Source organism: Chrysemys picta, chromosome 1, assembly GCF_011386835.1.
Source record: "Chrysemys picta bellii isolate R12L10 chromosome 1, ASM1138683v2, whole genome shotgun sequence".
In the NCBI taxonomy this organism is placed as follows: Eukaryota; Metazoa; Chordata; order Testudines; family Emydidae; genus Chrysemys; species Chrysemys picta.
In genome coordinates this window covers 158,386,970-158,406,927 of record NC_088791.1, presented here as the reverse complement: position 1 = coordinate 158,406,927, position 19,958 = coordinate 158,386,970, and the positions used below count along the sequence as shown (strand labels likewise).

At 39.0% G+C, this 19,958-nt stretch overlaps 1 protein-coding gene across 4 annotated transcripts in view; it reads left to right on the top strand.

The window, feature by feature from the left end:
- The window catches only part of ZBTB11 (zinc finger and BTB domain containing 11), a 35,637-nt gene that overhangs the window by 1,846 nt on the left and 13,833 nt on the right, over positions 1-19,958 (top strand). For 3 of the 4 annotated variants that reach the window (XR_010599495.1, XM_005283566.4, XM_065588069.1), the window contains exons 2-7: positions 4,189-4,424; positions 6,680-6,911; positions 8,170-9,002; positions 14,159-14,338; positions 14,751-14,987; positions 15,851-15,995. Coding sequence is in view for 3 of the 4 variants with exons in the window: in XM_005283566.4 (XP_005283623.2) it covers positions 4,189-4,424; positions 6,680-6,911; positions 8,170-9,002; positions 14,159-14,338; positions 14,751-14,987; positions 15,851-15,995 (1,863 nt within the window). In the remaining variant the exon portion in view is untranslated. Of the gene's footprint in view, positions 1-3,351; positions 3,515-4,188; positions 4,425-6,679; positions 6,912-8,169; positions 9,003-14,158; positions 14,339-14,750; positions 14,988-15,850; positions 15,996-19,958 lie in introns of those variants that run through there. The other variant, XM_065588074.1, reaches the window with a different exon arrangement.

Here is a 19,958-nt window from a genome sequence, read left to right as displayed (position 1 = left end):
AGACTAACACGGCTGCTACTCTGAAACCTGTCATAGAACTGGGTGACTAAGCAACAAAACAGCAAACGAAATTCAATATGGATAAATGCGGAGTAATGCACATTAGAAAACATAATCCCAACTGTACATACAAAATGATGGAGTCTACATTAGCTGTTGCCACTCTAGAAACACATTTTGGAGTAGGAGTGCCGGAGCGGACTGAGCCATGTGGTGCAGCCCCCAATTCCGCTCCCGAGTGGGAGCTCACTTGCCGGCTTAAAATGGCTCGCGAGCCGTAGTTTGCCCACCCCTGGGTAAGAGAGTAGCATAGTCAGCCACCACTAATATGTATTTATTTCCCATTTGGATCACCCAAGGTCCCACAATGTCCATGGACACCCTCTTACAGATTTCTTCATTTATAGGTAGCAGCATCATGGGTGGTTTATAATCCTTCCCTCAAGACTAAACTTGCCCAATTTTTTAACCTTTCTTCATAGGTCAGGTTTTCTAAATCTTTTATCATTTTTGTTGCTCTTCTCTGGACTCTCTCAAGTTTGTCCACATCTTTCCTAAGTTGTGACACCCAGAACCAGACACAGTATTCCAAACTGAGACCTCACCAATGCTGAGGAGACCAGGACAGGTACCTGCCGTGTCTTACATACAACACTCCTCTAAATACAACTAAGAATATTAGCCTTTTTGCAACTGCAGCACATTGACTCGTATTCAATTTGTGATCCACTGTAATCCCCCGATTCTTTTCAGCAGTACTACAACCTAGCTATTTATTCCCCATTTTGTATTTACACATTTGATTTTTCCTTCTTAAGTAAGCTACTTTGCACTTGTCTTATTGAATTTCCTCTTTTTGAATTCAGACCAATTCTCCAGTTTGTCAAGTTGGTTTTAATTCTAATCCTGTCCTCCAAAGTGGTTGTAACCTCTCCCAGTTTGGTATGTCCACAGATTTTATAGGCATACTCTCCACATCATTAAAGAAAACATTGAATAGTACCAGATCCAGGACTGACCACGGTGGAACCCCACTATATATATGCCTATCCAGTTTGACAGTGAACCATTGATAAATACTGTTTGAGTAGTCTTTCAGTTAGATGGCGTTTCCCTAGTTTGCTTATGAGAGTATCATATGTGTTTAAAACATTAGTAAAATTAAGATATGTCATGTCTACTGCTTCCCTCCCCTTCTCTCGCCCCCCCACCCCCTTTCAGTAGGCTAGGAAGGAAAGACTTAGAAAGAAATTAGTTTGGTTGGCATGATTTGTTCTTGACAAATCCATGTTGGCTCTTCCTTATAACCCTATTATCGTCTAGATGCTTACAAAGTGGTTGTTTGATAACTTGTTCCAGTATCTTTCCAGGTATGAAAGTTAGGCTGACTCATCTATAATTCCTCAGGTCCTCTTTGTTCCCCTTTTTAAAGATGGATATTATGTTTGTCTTTGGGACCTCACCTGTCCTCCGTGAGTTCTTGAAGTTAATTGCTAACGGTTCAAAGATTGCTTCAATTACTTCCTTAAGTACTCTGGGATGAATTTCATCTAGCCCTTCTGACTTAACTATATCCAACTTCTCTAAATAGTTTTTAACCTGTTCTTTCCCGATTTTGGCTTACACCCTTTGTTATTAATATTAATTGTGTTGAATATCTGGTCACCGTTAACCCTTGGTCCATCTATTTTTCTGTGTTTGTACAGTGCCTAGCACAATGGGGTTTTGGTCCATGACTAGGTCTCCTAGGTAGTACAACCATAGAAATAATAATGTTTAGTCATTCCTCGTATCTGTTTATTATGGGACAGCTTTGGATGAAGCATTCTTACAGTTAATTTCCAGTGGCTATTGCTAGCTCTTGAGGGGCTGGGATGTGCCTTAAATCTGTATTCCCTGGTTCACAGGCTTAAGTGTACATACATTTGACATTCTGGAAGGGTATGAGGGATTGCCCATCAACCCTAACTCTGAGTTACCCAAGTTTTGGGCCTGTGATAAACAGTTGGGTTTGGCATCATGATCTTCTGAAGGTCAGCAGGCACAGGTTCTCTTTTTGCACTAGCAGGAGAAATTAATTTGAATTGAAGACTGTGAGGATGTTTACACTACGAGTGCTACAGTGGCACAACTGCATAGTAGATCCATCCCCTCTAAAGGCAGTGGCTAGGTCGACAGAAGAGTCCATCTGTCAACCTAGCTGCATCTAGAGTCGGGGGCTAAGTCAACCTAACTATGTCACACAGGGCACAACATTTTTCAGAGCCTTGAACGATGTAGCTAGGTCAACTTAAGTAATGAGAATGCCTTGGGAGCTGCCCTAAGACATTTAAATCTAAGTACTGTTAATTCAGATGCCTAATCTCAGCTGCAGGTGTTGAAGTATTGGGAATATCTTACACCCAGACCCCCTAAACTCACATGGAGCCCCATTAATTTCAACAAGTCTCCATGTGGACATGGGTCCAAATGCATAGAGCCAGTTGCAGGATCAGTGTCATAGTTTGTAAAGCTAGGTTCCTTTGGAATTAAATGCTACATAAATGTAAGATTGGAAGAAGCAGTCATGCACAAGTCCTTCTGGAATGATGTTTGACCTAATAAGTCTAACAATCTTCAGTACTTTCATCAAGAATGAGCTGTTAATAATCAGTTGATTAAATGAAAAGAACATCCACTCACTCAAGCCCTTAAAAGCAATGCAAATGGCCACTTACATAGTTATCCTCTTTTAACATACCTTGAACCTCACATATCACATTCATCATTTCACTGACCATCTCCACTTCTAAATAAATCCCATATACCTTCAACATTTCGACAGTTATACAATTCAGGCGCTATATTCTTTACCCCCACACGTAATAAAACCTTAACTTTGACATCAGCAACATACATGTCTGTGAGGCATCAGCATACTTGTGAACTATCTAATGTGGTGTTTTATCTTTGGGATCTATGATGAATAGTGAGTTGCAGACAGGTGAAAGTATAATCCAGGAATCTTTGAATGCTAGTGTGCTGTTCTAACCAATGGACATTCTTTCTTTAAATTAATCTGACATAAAGGCTACAAAAGCTAGGGTTCTGAAGAAGTATCTAAGACTGTTCTTGTCCCAGTGAAAACTATGTGAGGTAGGGAGTAAACGTCTTTACATATGGTTTGTGATATTTTATTACAGCTGGCTGAAATTTTGCAATTTCAATTTTGATGTAAAATTGCAACCAAAAAAAACGGACAAAATTTTCATGAATCCCAATCCCCACCTCTTTCAATTTTTAGGCCAGCTCTATATATTTTCCCTTGGGGAAAGTTGAATTTAAATGACTTGTAGATTACAAAAATAATTGTTTTTTTTTTTTTATTCTTGGGTTATTTCTGGCTTTACAAACTGGGTTGAGCTGAAGGTAACGGCTAGTGGCGTTCTGTTATTTTCTTTGTTGGCCCTGTCCTGTAGTAGGTGACTTCTGGGTACTCTTCTGGCTCTGTCAATCTGTTTTTTCACTTCACCAGGTGGGTATTGTAGTTTTAAGAATGCTTGATAGAGATCTTGTAGGTGTTTATCTCTGTCTGAGGGATTGGAGCAAATGCGGTTGTATCTTAGAGCTTGGCTGTAGACAATGGATCGTGTGGTGTGTCCTGGATGGAAGCTGGAGGCATGTAGGTAAGTATAGCGGTCAGTAGGTTTCCGGTATAGGGTGGTGTTTATGTGACCATCGCTTATTAGCACAGGAGTGTCTAGGAAATGTGTGTCGATTGCTTGGCTGTGTGGATTGGTCTAGGCTGAGGTTGATGGTGGGATGGGTCATCTCGATTATCACTTCAAACGTTTTTTTCTCCTGCTGATGGTAGCTCATCTCAATTGATTGGCCTCTTACAGTTGGCATGGCTACTTCCACCTTTTCATGTTCTCTGTATATATAAATATCTTCTTTCTGTGTGTTCCATTCTATGCATCAGATGAAGTGGGCAGTAGCCCATGAAAGCTTATGCTCAAATAAATTTTAGTCTCTAAGGTGCCACAAGTACTCCTGTTCTTTTTGCGGATACAGACTAAAACGGCTGCTACTCTGAATACTAAGGATGTAATACATCAGTAAAATGACAGATTGCCCTTTCTCATGTGTGTTATGTAAAATAGATAACTAACATAAACTTATGACGCTTTCATTAATACTTTTCCTTAGGTGTTCTTAAGCAAGTTAAAGATTACATTAAAGAATGTAGCAAGTGCCAGGAAAAGCTAGATCGTTCTAGATCCCTGTCAGATCCTTCTGAAATGCTGGAGGAGCTAGGACTGGACACAAGATCTCATGAAGACAGTAATGAAACAGATGATGAATTAAGTAACACTGCATCAGTCCCAGCTGCATCACCAAAACCTGTGAAAAAGAAACCAATAGCAAAACATGAGCTTGTATTTGTAAGTAGCATTTTATCTACTTGTAAAATTATAAAATGTTAATTTAACACTTAGTCAAATTATTTATCATAGCTCTTACTAGTGCAATATGATCTGATACTAAATTTCACTGAATGTTCAAGTAGAATAGAGCATATTGCAATGTTTAGAAACTGGATCAAGTGAGTGTCTAAATATCTGTTTTTCTGTCACCCTACTCTTCATTTTTGTTTCACAAATGATTGTGTCTGTAGGAATTAAAAAAGTTCCACAGGTTTTTGATTTCTATATATTTTTCTTTTTCTCTCTCGTTTTGTCTGTTTTCGCATCGTGCGAGTATAATTTTAAATGTCTAAAAGGGACAGTGGTAGCAAATTTAAACAATTCATTAAAAGTCTTGTTTTTTCAGATGAGCTGATCTTTTTTTCAGGGTGGACTCGATTTTTATCATAAAAGTGCATTCCTAATACAGTAACTCCTCACTTAATGTTGTAGTTATGTTCCTGAAAAATGCAACTTTAAGTGAAATGGTGTTAAATCCAATTTTCCCATAAGATTTAATGTAAATATGGGGGATTGGGTTCCAACAAAAAAACTTTGGGGCAGACAAAAGGCTTTATATACTGTACAATACTGTACTGTGGTTGGGAGGTGCCCCTGGCTTACCGCACACAGGCACAGCCCGCTACAGGCAAGGACTCTAGGAAGCACCTTGCGCAGCAGCAGCGGCAGCTTCCCCCCAGAAGAACAGGCGCCGACTTTGCTGGGGGATGCTCCAGGCCCGCCTCTTCCCGTCCCCGCTCCACTCCAGGCCCACCTCTTCCCACCCTCACTCCACCTCCTTTCCAGAGCACACCGTGTCCCCGCTCTTCCCCCTCCCTCCCAGAAAGTCCTAAGTGCTGCCAAACGGTTGTTTGGCAGCGGGGGAAGCGCTGGGAAGGAGGGAGAGGAGGCGGAGAAGAGGAACTTGTGCAATACTCCCTTGTAAAGTCACTACTCTTCCAAGCACTGGACAGATCAGGCAGCCAAACGACGTTATAAGGGAGCATTGCACAACTTTAAACGAGCATGTTCCCTAATGGAGCAGCGACGTAACTTTGAAACAACATTAAACTGGAGGACGTTAAGTGAGGAGTTACTGTACATATTCATCACAACTCAAAGATAGATGTAGGTTTCATTTTTAGAAGGTACACACTATATGTTTTTAAACAGTGATTTATTTTGAAAGGTTTTCAGATTAGTTTTACAGCTATATCAGAAAACGAATGATTGTTTGGTTATTTCATTTACCAAAGGTAATTGAAGCAGATATTTATGAAGTCATTGAGAGGTGAACTATCTCCAGTTTAACAGGTTAATCATTAATATTTGGAGGATTTTCTTGCCATGCTGTATTAGGAGGAGAACATCACCAGATAGACATTTAAATTGTTTTATTTAACTAAAACAACAACGTTAAGTATTCTGGATTTTTTTTCTTCAGCAGCAAACATATGCTTTTTTTGTTAAAATATTATATGTCCCTTGCTTCTCACATTTATCTCCAGACTTCTTCTCCTTGTCCAGATCTGTTCCGCACCCAACAATCTTCTATTCTATTAATTGAAGTTTTTGAAACTTTGTACTTTTAGAGAGAGGTAAGGGATTGTCTCTGTGTACACAAATTTGCAGAGGGACAATAGAGTTGAGGTCTGTTATTTCTCACCTCTATATATTATTTATTTATTTAAAAACATTTTTGCTGTTAACAGGCATGTTATCTCTGGAGAGACAAATCCAGAGTTTGAGAACTGCAAAACTAAGCATCTCTCATGGTATCTTCCAGACTGAGTATTGAGTCCCATTGCGTAGATAAAATAGAAAGATTAACCTAAATAATCTGTACAGAAGCCTGTGGAACCCCATAAGATTGGTTCCCTAACCCATGAACTATTGGAATTCATTTACAAAACTTTTCTTAAACATTACATGACTATTGTCTCATACTATAGAATTAGAATTTATAATCCCTATTCCATGATGAGATATCTTTGAGCTGTAATGTATCTTAATTAAAACTATCTTTAGATATGTGTTTTCCTCAAAAAGCATTTTATCAAAAAAATCTGATTTAAATTAAAAAAAATATGATTTTTTTATTTAAAAAAAAAAACATTGATTTTTATCCACCCTGTCTTTTTTCCAGAAAAGAAGAAATGTCTAGTGCTTGCTTAAATGAATGCTTAAAAAGATAAATGTAAAGCAGCTCTTTGTAATGGATTTGTTTATGGCAGGTTGATAGTAAAGGCCTTGTGAAGCAGTCTTCTTCAAAACATTCTCTGTCAGTTTTAAACCAACTGAACCAGCAAAGGCTTTCCAATCAGTTCTGTGATGTTACTCTGTTGATTGAAGGAGAAGAGTACAAAGCGCACAAATCTGTCTTGGCAGCCAACAGTGAGTACTTCCGGGAGCTTTTCATCGAAAAGGGCGCTGTCTCCAGTCATGAAGCAGTAGTGGATCTTTCAGGTAAATAGGTTCCAATTTCAAAAGATTTTAAGCAGAAAATGTTAAGTAAGGCTTAGTGAATGTGGTGTAGTAGCTTCTGAATATGTAAGGAGACTGAGCATTTGAGCTCACTTCTTGATTTAGAAATGTTGTGGGGTTTTTGGATTTTATGCTAGAAGAAACCATTGTGATCATATAGTCTGACCTTATGCATAACACAGGCCATAGAATATCAGCCAGTAATTTTTGTGTAGCCTTTGAATAACTATTTTTTAATCTGCTTAGTTGTGTTCATGCTTCGTATTGGTTTATTGACTTTAAAAGCAGGCAAATGCCTGAATATATAAAGGATTTAGCTGGGAATTGGTCCTGCTTTGAGCAGGGGGTTGGACTAGATGACCTCTTGAGGTCCCTTCCAACTCTGATATTCTATGATTCTATGAATGTTCGTATCTTCTGGAAGAGTTCTTTTGCCTGAGCAAACACTTTTGGTCAAGTGGCATGTTATACAACTATAGGCAACAGAAATCTTGACCCTTCAAGTCTCTTGAAGCCAGGAGAATATTAATCAAACTTCAAAAACTGTGTTTTCATGACAGAAGTTATTGTACATAGCACATGGGTGAATGCTTGGTATGTTGGTCTACTAGTACTGGCCTTTCTTCTTGTTTCCTCTCCAATTCCTATCCTTCTGTAGTTTAGATGGATGAACAAATTGACTTTTAGCATGATAGTCCAGAAGCTGCCCAAAGGTAAGTTTCAGTGGTTCTCATAATTGTGGGTAGAAAAATATACATTTTAAATTAAGTTATTCAGTATAAGTCTCTTGAACCCCTGTCACTTTTTCCTCTCTCTTTTCTCTCCTCTTTCTCTCATCCTCTATCAATTTTAATCCTACTCCTTTTACACTTTTTCCTTAATGCAAGAGAAGCAAAAAGATGCCAATTAATTTAGGGCCAGGATTTCTATTTCAGAAAGGGTAGCAGTACCAAGCTTTTTTTAGAAGCAGTTTAATAAAAAACGTAGTTGTATTTAATATTGTGATCCTAGTGTGTTTGAATCTGCAGGCTTCCATGCTGGGAGAACACATCTGCTCATGAGTGAGATACTAATTGAAACCGTATGCAGCTGCTGCATCAGCTAGCTGATAGACATTACTCTAAAGCAGAGACCCATCCAAATTAAGGTGTGGGGGGGAGGAGATTATGGATTAGCTTGGAACAATTTGGTGATTGCTATTTGTTTTCTATAATCTCACTTCTTGTATTACTCTATACAGGTTTTTGCAAGACAAGTTTCCTCCCTTTACTGGAATTTGCTTATACCTCAGTGTTAACTTTTGACTTCTGTAGCATGGCAGAAGTTGCCATGCTAGCCCGGCATCTCTTCATGTCAGAGGTCTTGGAAATCTGTGAAAATGTGCACAAACAGATGGAAGACAAACAAATCACAGTGTACCAAAAGGGAGATATTCACACTGTAGAGTCTACACAGAGTTTACCGGAGCAGAATGCAGTTGAAACACAGCCTGTGGATAGTGTTGAACAGCCTTTACCTACAGAAGCGGTAAACAGTGAAGTAGTAGGAACTATGAATGGAGCATCTCCCAGTACTGGACAAGAGGAGGCAATAGCACTGCAGTCTGACCCTCAGACTTCAGAGCCTACAGGGGATATAACTGATAGTCTTTCAGAGCCTACAGTACAGTCTGTTTATAGTGAAACAACTGGAAATGAAATAAAAATAGAAATGGTACAGAGCATTGCAAATAACATTGTTTCTGTCATGCAGTCTGAGCCTCCAGTGGCAGAGGACATGGAAACGTGCTCTCCGACAGAAGTTGAGGCCGATCAAAATGAGAGCAGCACAGCAAATGCAGAAATCACTTCCGAAGAGTCTTTAGAAGCACTTAAGCAAAAACGTGGCAGGCCATGTAATGCAGAGGAAACTTCAGTGTCACAACCTGAGAGCATCGTCTGCAGCCAAGATGATACTTATAAAAGCAAACTTCGTCAGCGTTCTGTTACTGAGGGTGGATATATCAGATTGCACAGGGGAATTGAGAAAAAGCTACAGAATAGGAAGACAAACCCCAAATCAGCAATACAGCAGGTATGAGAAATATCTTTGCTTAGTATCATAATCTAGTTTTCAGCGGAAGAAAATCTCCTTTGTTTTCAAAATAATGTAAAAAGACCACTTTCATTTCACTTCTAAGCAACACCTTGGACAGATAAATATTAATGTTAATACAACATTAGTACAGATAAAAATAATTGCTAATAGATGTGACAGATATTTGTGTGAAAACAACCAATATCCAAATTTCTTGCAGTATGGTGATCTTAGCGTTTCTCAAATGCAGCCACCGGTGTTTTTTTTTTTTTTTTTGCGGCCACAGCCTCCTGGGCAGTGATTGAGGGGGAGGAGGGCAAAGCATTCACCCCTTCCCTGGGCCACCAGCAGGGGTTGGGCCCTGCCCCCCTCTGGAGCCACGAACACCAGAGGAGCGGGCAGCCAGTGTGAGTTTCCCCCCCTTTCCCAGAAGCAATGGGGCTTTTGGCTTTAGCCCTGGGGCATTGGGCGGTAGGCTCTGGCCATGGGGCTTCGGGTTCCAGCCACGGGGCTTTGGGCTCCATCTCCGAGCCGTGGGGCTTCAGGCTCCGGCCCTGTGCTCACCCTCCACCCCCTATCACCCATGGCCCCTTGCTTCCTCCCTACACACCTCTCCCGTCAGAGCTTAATTTGTCCCCTGGCTTGCCAGGGCTGAGTAAGTCTGCTGTGAAAAGCAATATTAACAAACCTACAAATATCAGTTTTCACAGGAGCAGACTTACTTGCTAGCAAGTCTAAAAACAAAAGAAACAACAACAAAAAAGAGAAAAATGTTCAAAGCATCTTATTTTGTTTCTATTCTGTTTAGGTCCAGTAAAGAATAGACAATTGTACATTATTTTTATTGAGTCTGAAAAAACCCCCATCATAAATAAATTACAATGATTTGGACATGGATATGTGTATATTTATTTGTTTTTCCTAAAGTTAATTAAATGTTTTAGGAAAAATTGTCAGAGCAGACACCAGCAAGAGTTGGTGGCTGCACTCTAAGGCCACCAAAAAATTTCTTGTGAGAATCCCTGTCTTAGATTTACTGTTGCTCCAGCACATAGATATTTTATATGCTAAAAATATTCAGCTCAGTTTGAGTAATTTTTTATGCCTTTTTATGCTATAATTGAAGATGTATGTGCTCCCCTAAAAGTTTCAAAACTGAGATTATTTTTAGATGGGGTGTGTATGTATGGGTGGGGAAACCCAGCTATTTAAATATATCTGACCATTTTACCAACAAGTCTCCAGCTTGAAAATGAAGTATATTTTACGAAGTCTGAGACTAGTTACATCACTGTATATAGTTCCTTAAATGTGGCCCTAAATCAGAGCATTGCCAACCTCACTATTAAGATTGCAGATTGAGACAATTCTACTTATAGATTACATAAGAATTTGAGTGAAGAACATCTAAAGTTGCAAAGTTGAGCACTCATATTAGGAAATGACAAAGTTAAGGTTGTTTGGGCAACCTTAATTCAGCCCCTTTGTGTGTATGTATTTTGATAGTCACATGCATTTTTTTCCCACAGGACCCACTGCCTCTCTTTAAGAGCACAGGATGGACAGCTTTCACTGAATGCAACATTTCTTTTAATAAAATTTGCATCCCAATATCTTATTTACTACACACCATCTAAATGCTGCACTGGATACAGAATTAATAATTTCCCTTGGGGCTCCTTTATAGAAGCTCTCACTTTAGTATCTAAGTGTTTCACAAACACTAATAAATTTATCTTCACATCTCTGGAAGTGGTGGTATTATTCCCATATAACAGTTGAGGAATTAAGGCACAGAGGTTAAAGCCCACACAATCAAGTGTCCTCTAATTTTGAATGCCTTGAGACACTTGGGGACTGATTTTTTTTTTTTTTTTCTTCTTCAGACTTTTCAGTTTTCAAGTGTAGTTCCCACATAATTCAGTTGCAATTGTGAGTGCTAAGCTTTTTTGCAAATCTGGCCCAATTTGTGTTAAGCACCCAGAAAATGAGACAGTGAAAACCTGACACATTTGATTTAAGTGACTTACCTAGCATCACATAGAAACTGTAGTAGAAGCAGGGATAGATTCCAATTCTCCTGGGCAACATTCAGTTGCCTTAATCATAAGACCATCCTCTCTCTTCCTTCAGTCCCATGCCACGTTCACTATTCAACCCTTCCAACTTCTCAGGGCCGGCTCCAGGCACCAGCCCAGCAAACAGGTGCGTGGGGCGGCCAAGGGGAAGGGGCGGCACGTCGGGCTCTTCAGTGGCAATTTGGCGGCGGGTCCCTCTCGGAGGGAAGCACCTGCTGCCAAATTCCCGCATTCCCGCTGAAGAAGAAAGCGGCGCGGTGGAACTGCTGCCAGAGTGCCGCCAATCACGGCTCTCCTCCCCCCCCCCCCCCCCCCGCTTGGGGCGGCAAAAACCATGGAGCCAGTCCTGCAACTTGTGCAACAAATGGGGAGTCATACAGACAACAGTTTCGTTCACTACACAGCTCTGATTCTCTTTCTGAGCAGTCCTGTGCTCTGAATGAGACCGGGGTCTTGTGAAAAAAATAGTATGCGATCATGTAATTAATTAAATACTATCAAAAATGCATATGCACAAGGGGCCAACTTAAGATTGTATGTGCAACCTTAATTCTGGTATTTCCTAACTTGAGTGTTTTAATTTGCATCTTTTTAAACATACTTTTAATATAGACTTTTTTGTACATGAGTGCCTAAGTGTTTAAGAAGAGCAAACTGGAAAAAAAAATTCCATCAGATGGAACCATAGTCTACCCCCACATGAGTCATCAATAGGATTGAAACCTTAAGATCCACAGCCCAGTCCTCTGCCACTTGAGCTAGTAGAATAACTGTGGTGGTAGCAGTAGGAGGTTGTTATCCTTGTGCAGCAGCCATGCTTTGCTAGTGGGTTTCACAGATATTTACTGACAGCAGGGGAAATCTGCATTTTGGCAAATCTGCAACTAAAGTGTTCTTAAAATGAACAACATGTACTGGGTCATCATCCAAGACTGCTATAACATGAAATAAATTGCAGAATGAAGGTAAAATAGAACAGGAGACACAATTCAGGAGTTCAGGACCCAAATTTAATTAATGCATTATTTTTTTAACGAGTGTCATCAGCATGGAAGTGTCCTCTGGAATGGTGGCCAAAGCATGAAGGGACATACGAATGTTTAGCATATCTGGCACGTAAATACCTTGCAACGCCGGCTACAAGAGTGCAATGCAAACACCTGTTCTCACTTTCAGGTGACATTGTAAATAAGAAATGGGCAGCATTATCTCCTGTAAATATAAACAAATTTGTTTTGTCTTAGCAAATGGCTGAACAAGAGGTAGGACTGAGTGGACTTGTAGGGTCTAAAGTTTTGCATTGTTTTTGAGTTATGTAACAAAAAAAAAATCTACATTTGTAAGTTCCACCCTCACGATAAAGAGATCTCATACAGGTACTGAAATGCAGTGAATTGAAAAATACTATTTCATTTTTGCAGTGCAAATATTTGTAATAAAAATAATATAAAGTGAGCACTGTACACTTTTTATTCTGTGTTGTAATTGAAATCAATGTATTTGAAAATATAGAAAAACTCCAAAATATTTAATAAATTTTAATCGATATTCTATTGTCTAACAATGCAATTAAAACTGTGATTAATTGCAATTAATTTTTTTGTTAATCACATGAGTTAATGGTGATTAATTGACAGTACTAGTTTCTCCACCCACCTCGCTCCAGTCTGCTCTATCCTCACTACTCAAAATACATTTGTCCTGGACTACAGACTGTCTTCGTACACCTGACCTACTGACTTGTGAACCATCACATAGCAAGCATAGACTCAACTTCTTCCATTCCACATGTCTCTTGCTGTCCGGAGATTATCAGCATATTGCCTTGCCATATTTTTAATTCATTCTGACCCTCTGACAGTCCGTGCATCCACTATGGTCCAGCAGTTTATGCATTTGAGTTTTTTAAAGTGCCTGTTCTATTATACTAGGCATTCTTAATAAGTATTAAACATATATTTCATATAACTATTTGTGAATCAAGCAATCTGTCCTCACCCAAAAACTAACCAGCTGAAAAACTTGTAGAGGTTCTACCTTTGTCACACTGCTGTTCTCCTTCTCAAAAGCCGGAGGCAGTACATAGACTTGAATCACACTTTCTCTTAAGACACAGCCTGTGCAGGAGTTTCATTCCTGAGACTTGTCTACAGAATGTAATAGTCCCTGTTTAGCAATTGGTAGCTAGTATTTAGTGTAGCTGCACTGGGCTGACTCCTAAAGTATAGACATGGACATGAAAGGGTTTGCACCATTGAGATAACTGTGCTAATCTGCTTCAGGCTGAAATTGAACTGGGAGGATAGATGCTCTCAACCCTGGAATGTGCCCCATATTTAGGTAGGGATGTGGATTTGCACAGACAGCAAAGAGTTCAGGAAAAGAAACTGGAGCACAGTCTGTCCGGAGACAGTCTCTCAGCTTGTTATACTTACCTAGACTTGATACTTTACTACTACTTGGAGGGTGAGAGTAAGAATAATTTCAGGGGCTGTCCTGTATATCTTACGATCTCTCAAACTGAGAGCTTTTCTTTAAGTGAATGGTAAAAATAAACTAGCCCATCTGGTTTAGCTGGCTGTATTTTTAGAAAAGGAAACAAAAAACTCTGAGAAGGGAACATGAGTGAAGAACATAATTTAGCTGACTCAGTCTGAAACAGGAGACGGTGGTCACTTGAAGAAGTGGAGGAAGCTGTGTTCTCTGTCATTTAGTTTTCCTAAAACAAAACATCTGCGATTTGTAATAATCACTGCTTCAAAGCAGGCATATGCACTAAAAACTCAGATATTGATCCTTCAATGTAGATGCTACTAAGGTGGCATCCAGTTTATGGTAAAACATTGTTCTTAACATATGATCTGCAGTATCATTGTGGGTTCAGTTTTCTTTTAAACGGTTACTAGAAACTTAGTGCAATTTGTTAACACTAAAGTAATTACTGACAATGTAATAATATCTAGCTCTTATATAGTAATATTAAAAGTAAAATAGTAATGAAGGTTGATGCTTAAAAGCAAGCATAAGACAGAACATAGTACTTTTTATTAGAAACCATCATTGTTTTCCAATTAGGTTGCCATGAAGTTAGTGCAAAGAGGGAAGAAGATGAAGCAGCCCAAAAGAGATACCACAGAGAACAATGAGGTGGAAGCTCAGATCAAATGCACTGAATGTGGGATGGTTTTTCAGAGGCGTTATTCGCTTATAATGCATACACTGAAACATGAAAGAACTAAAGATTACAAATGCCCGGTATGTCTGTCTTTTTAAATTTTTCAAAAATTCCTCTGAGTTGGTAATTGCTCTATGTGCTAACAGCAACCTTAACATTTATTTTTGTCTTATGGATTTAGAAAAGTCTGGAAGTGAATGTTATTGGGAACTGATCCAATGCAAAGCTGTTTCTGCCAGTAGTTGCCTCTGCCACTATTTTAATATTTACAACTAATAAATTAAGAACATTACCTGAAAGTTGAGATGTAATGCATATTTATAGTTTTAATAGCTCGATTTATAGAGTAGTTAATCATATTACTGTGATTTCATGTTTATTTACAAATGTGAAGCTTTTATGCAAAGGTTTCTTAAAACAAGATAATTCAACAGTTTTGAAATAATTTAAGAAAATAATGTACATTATAGCTCCATGTATTTTCTTTCCTAGCTATGTAAAAAAGAGTTCCAGTATGGTGCCTCTCTACGTGCCCACCTTGTTCGACATACCCGAAAAAATGAAGTGAGCGCTGCAACTGCTAGTATAGAAGAGACGGGAGCGTCAGTAGTGAAAGGCAGAACTAAGCGGGAGTTTATATGTGATATATGTGGAAGAACTCTACCCAAGCTCTACGCTCTCAGAATACATATGCTCAAACATACAGGTGTAAAGCCACATGCATGCAAGGTAAAGAAAATAGATCCTTTCCTGATGTCTTAGAAATTTGGAATGACTTCTTGATTGACTAGTAACTACCCTGCACCTTACAACCTAGGTTAATCTTAATCATTTCACAGTGCTTGTGTGAAAAATAACTAATGTAAGAACTTGGATTTAAATATAATTTGGATTTGAAGGGGAATTAGAGGGAATGTAATTTCCCAAACTGGAATTTGGCTGGAACACTAGAGTTAATGCCCCTTCTCCCAAGATGTCTTGGGATTTTTCATTACAAATGGTCAGGAGCTCTGTTTTTATGATGTATCCAAAGATGACATCTCCCGCAGCATAATGCCCTGCAACCCCAGGCTCAGGAGTTGGTTCTGTGTTGATTCAAATGGAGGCGTGCCCATCCAATGATTTACTAGCACTAGTCTTGGGTTTTCCCTTGTTCTCCTTTTGATACGCTAACCCAGCCTGACTGCCTAGATGGAACAGCATGCCATGTTACAAACGTGTCATATGGTGTGATGGTGGTTTGAATGACAACTACCTCAATGTTCCATACTTATCTGGGAAAGTGGCCTTTGTCCAAATATGCCTATTGCTACCTCTGCAACAAGAAATAAGGCAAAATAACCAGAATGTTAAAGACAGAAATTTTTTTTGCAGTTTGTACAGTGTTTTCCTGCTGACACGAAGCCACAAGCGTGATCAGCTAGGTTTCCCAAGTAGCGTACTTTTTTTTACATTACATTTGAAGAGAAGATAACATTTATGCTTTGAAAAATCTGTGATGAGATGCAATACTGTCTTTGTCTCAATGACTTGTAAATTTTAAGATTTATTTAATCTTGTATACTTTATCCAATTGAGTTTTTTCTTCATAGGTCTGTGGAAAGGCATTTACCTACAAGCATGGATTAAAAATGCACCTGGCTCTCCATGAGACACAGAAGCAATTCAAATGTGACTTGTGTGAAAAGTCTTTTGTCACAAAACGGAGTCTTCAGGAACATATGAGCATTCACACAGGTAAACAGTGGGCAAGAGTGGGAGTAATGAGAACCATGGTATGTTGATAAATACTTTGGGGAATATAAAAGTTAATCCATTAATTCTGTTGACTTCTCTAGATAGGGTCATAAGAACATAAGAATGGCTATACTGGGTCAGACCAAGGGTCCATCCAGCCCATCATCCTGGCTGCTGACAGTGGCCAATGCCAGGTGCCCCAGAGGGAATGAACCCAACAGGCAATGGTCAAGTGATCTCTCTCCTGCCATCCATCTCCACCCTCTGACAAACAGAGGCTAGGGACACCATTCTTTACCCATCCTGGCCAATAGCCATTAATGGACTTAACCTCCATGAATTTATCTAGTTCTCTTTTAAACCCTGTTATAGTCCTAGCCTTCACAACCTCCTCAGGCAAGGAGTTCCACAGGTTGACTGTATGCTGTGTGAAGACGAACTTCCTTTTATTTGTTTTAAATCTGCTGCCCATTAATTTAATTTGGTGGCCCCTAGTTCTTATATTATGGGAACAAGTAAATAACTTTTCCTTATTCACTTTCTCCACACCACTCATGATTTTATATACCGCTATCATATCCCGCCTTAGTCTCCTCTTTTCCAAGCTGAAAAGTCCTAGCCTCTTTAATCTCTCCTCATATGGGACCCGTTCCAAACCTCTAATCATTTTAGTTGCCCTTCTCTGAACCTTTTCTAATGCCAGTATATCTTTTTTGAGATGAGGAGACCACATCTGTATGCAGTATTCAAGATGTCGGTGTACTATGGATTTATATAAGGGCAATAATATATTCTCTGTCTTATTCTCTATCCCCTTTTTAATGATTCCTAACATCCTGTTTGCTTTTTTGACTGCCGCTGCACGCTGCGTGGACGTCTTCAGAGAACTATCCACGATGACTCCAAGATCTTCTAGCCAAAGTAGCCCCCATCATATTGTATACATAGTTGGGGTTATTTTTTCCAATGTGAATTACTTTACATTTATCCACATTAAATTTCATTTGCCATTTTGTTGCCCAATCATTTAGTTTTGTGAGATCTTTTTGAAGTTCTTCACAGTCTGCTTTGATCTTAACTAGCTTGAGCAGTTTAGTATCTCTGCAAACTTTGCCTCTTCACTGTTTACCCCTTTTTCCAGATCATTTATGAATAAATTTAATAGGATTGGTCCTAGGACTGACCCTTGGGGAGCACTACGAGTTACCCCTCTCCATTCTGAAAATTTACCATTTATTCCTACCCTTTGTTCCCTGTCTTTTAACCAGTTCTCAATCCATGAAAGAATCTTCCCTATTATCCCATGACAGCTTAATTTACCTAAGAGCCTTTGGTGAGGGACCTTGTCAGAGGCTTTCTGGAAATCTAAGTAAACTATGTCCACTGGATCCCCCTTGTCCACATGTTTGTTGATTCCTTCAAAGAACTCTGATAGATTAGTAAGACATGATTTCCCTGTACAGAAACCATGTTGACTTTTGCCCAACAACTTATGTTCTTCTGTGTGTCTGACAATTTTATTCTTTACTATTGTTTCAACTAATTTGCCCGGTACTGACGATAGACTTACCGGTCTGTAATTGCCGGGATCACCTTTTGAGCCCTTTTTAAATATTGGCGTTACATTAGCTATCTTCCAGTCATTGGGTACAGAAGCTGATTTAAAGGACAGGTTACAAACCATAGTTAATAGTTCTGCAATTTCACGTTTGAGTTCTTTCAGAACTCTTGGGTGAATGCCATCTGGTCCCGGTGACTTGTTACTGTTAAGTTTATCAATTAATTCTAAAACCTCTTCTAATTACACTTCAATATGTGACAATTCCTCAGATTTGTCACCTACAAAGGAAAGCTCACGTTTGGGAATCTCCCTAACATCCTCAGCCAAGAAGACTGAAGCAAAGAATTCATTTAGTTTTTCCGCAATGACTTTATTGTCTTTAAGCGCTCCTTTTGTATCTCGATCGTCCAGGGGCCACACTGGTTGTTTAGCAGGCTTCCTGCTTCTGATGTACTTAAAAAACATTTTGTTATTACCTTTTGAGTTTTTGGCTAGCTGTTCTTCAAACTCCTTTTCTTATTACATTCTTACACTTAATTTGGAAGTGTTTATGCTCCTTTCTATTTACCTCACTAGGATTTGACTTCCACTTTTTAAAAGATGCCTTTTTATCTCTCACTGCTTCTTTTACATAGTTGTTAAGCCACGGTGGCTCTTTTTTAGTTCTTTTACTGTGTTTTTTAATTTGGGGTATACATTTAAGTTGGGCCTCTTTTATGGTGTCTTTGAAAAGTGTCCACGCAGCTTGCAGGGATTTCACTCCAAGGAATTTGTAAAAATGTTTTTATGTTCATTGGATACCCATTTAAGAAAGACATTCATTTTACATTTCTGTTTGGATTCTAAGACAGAATAATAAATCTACAGATTTATTATTTTTATTTTTGATGCCCTCTTTACAGACATAGAATAAAACAGGTCCTTGCCTTGAACTACCCATCTAAATATAGGTAGACATGGTCAGTCCACTTTTTGTATTTATACCTGTAGCTTTTGCATATCAGAAATGGGGACGTTTCTGGAAAGCCCGGGAAGAGGATGGAATAGGCTTTACGCTTACTATTTATCCTTTTGAGGGAGAAAACTAAGTTGAATCTCCTGCCTCTTGGATTTCAAGCATTCTAGATTTAGATTTGTTGTAACTGTAAAAGTGCTTAGTAGCTGCACTAACTAGGTTGCTATTTGTGTAGAAAGATGTTCTGTTTTTCTTAAATGCATTCATTTGATGTGATTCAGTGGCTTAATTGAAGTGTAAATTATTTTCTAGCACTTCACGCTTTAATCATTGTGATTTCCACTAGTTTCCCCAATGTTCCGACACTGTTTCAGTCTGCATGTGACTTTATGCTTATGATCTGGGAGTTGTGTGGCTTTTCAAAAAAGCCATCTTGATTCCATTGGAGTTCTGAGGCTTTTGCCCCAATTTAAATGTTCTCTCCAGCCTCACTTCACAGGGAGCCGCCACGTTGCAATAGCCATCCCCTTAACCGAGGAATAGAGGACTTGTATAAGAACTTGTGAAATTAATGAGTTCTCCGATATAAGGAACTGATAGGAAAGCTTGAGGGTGAAAAGAGAATGTGAGATATGACAGTATAATAGTTTAGTGTGAACTTTAGGTATTTTAAGGTAGCTTAATATATTGAAGTCCTGTGTATTTTATTTCTTGGAGTGTGCTGTACACCTCTACCCCTATATAACGCTGTCCTCAGGAGCCAGAAAATCTTACCGCATTATAGGTGAAACCGTGTTATATTGAACTTGCTTTGATCCGCTGGAGTGCGCAACCCTGCCCACCCCCCCCACCGGAGCACTGCTTTACCACGTTATATCTGAATTCGTGTTATATCAGGTCGCATTAGATCGGGGTAGAAGTGTATCAAGAATTGGGTACAAAAAATTGTTTTCCTTTACAATGCAGTTTTAAGTTCCAGAAAATAGAAGGGTTTCTACATACCCTCTTACAAATATCCTTTTGGCAGTCTAGTATTCAAGAACAGCCTTATAGGATCTGGAAACTTCCTGTTAAGGTAGCCTCCCATAGATCCAAGGTCTGATTTCTCTTCCCATGCCCCCCATTCATGTATGCTGAACTATTACTAAAGTTGCTGCAGATGCTGTGCTCTGACTATTTGCAATCTATTTCTTCAGCAGTAAATTGTTTGGTTTTTTGTTTTTTACGATTGTTCAGGGTTAAGATAAGAACAAATTATAATTAAAGGCTATGAGATTTTTTTCTGAACTTTTAAAGTAACTTATGATACAGTAGTTTAAAGTTGCTACTCAGATTCTTCTTCAAATATATACAGTAATATTATCCAAGATTATACCAGCATGTACAGAATATTCTTGAAAATTCCAACTAGATTCCAAGTGTATATAATTAAACTTCCCTCTTCCTG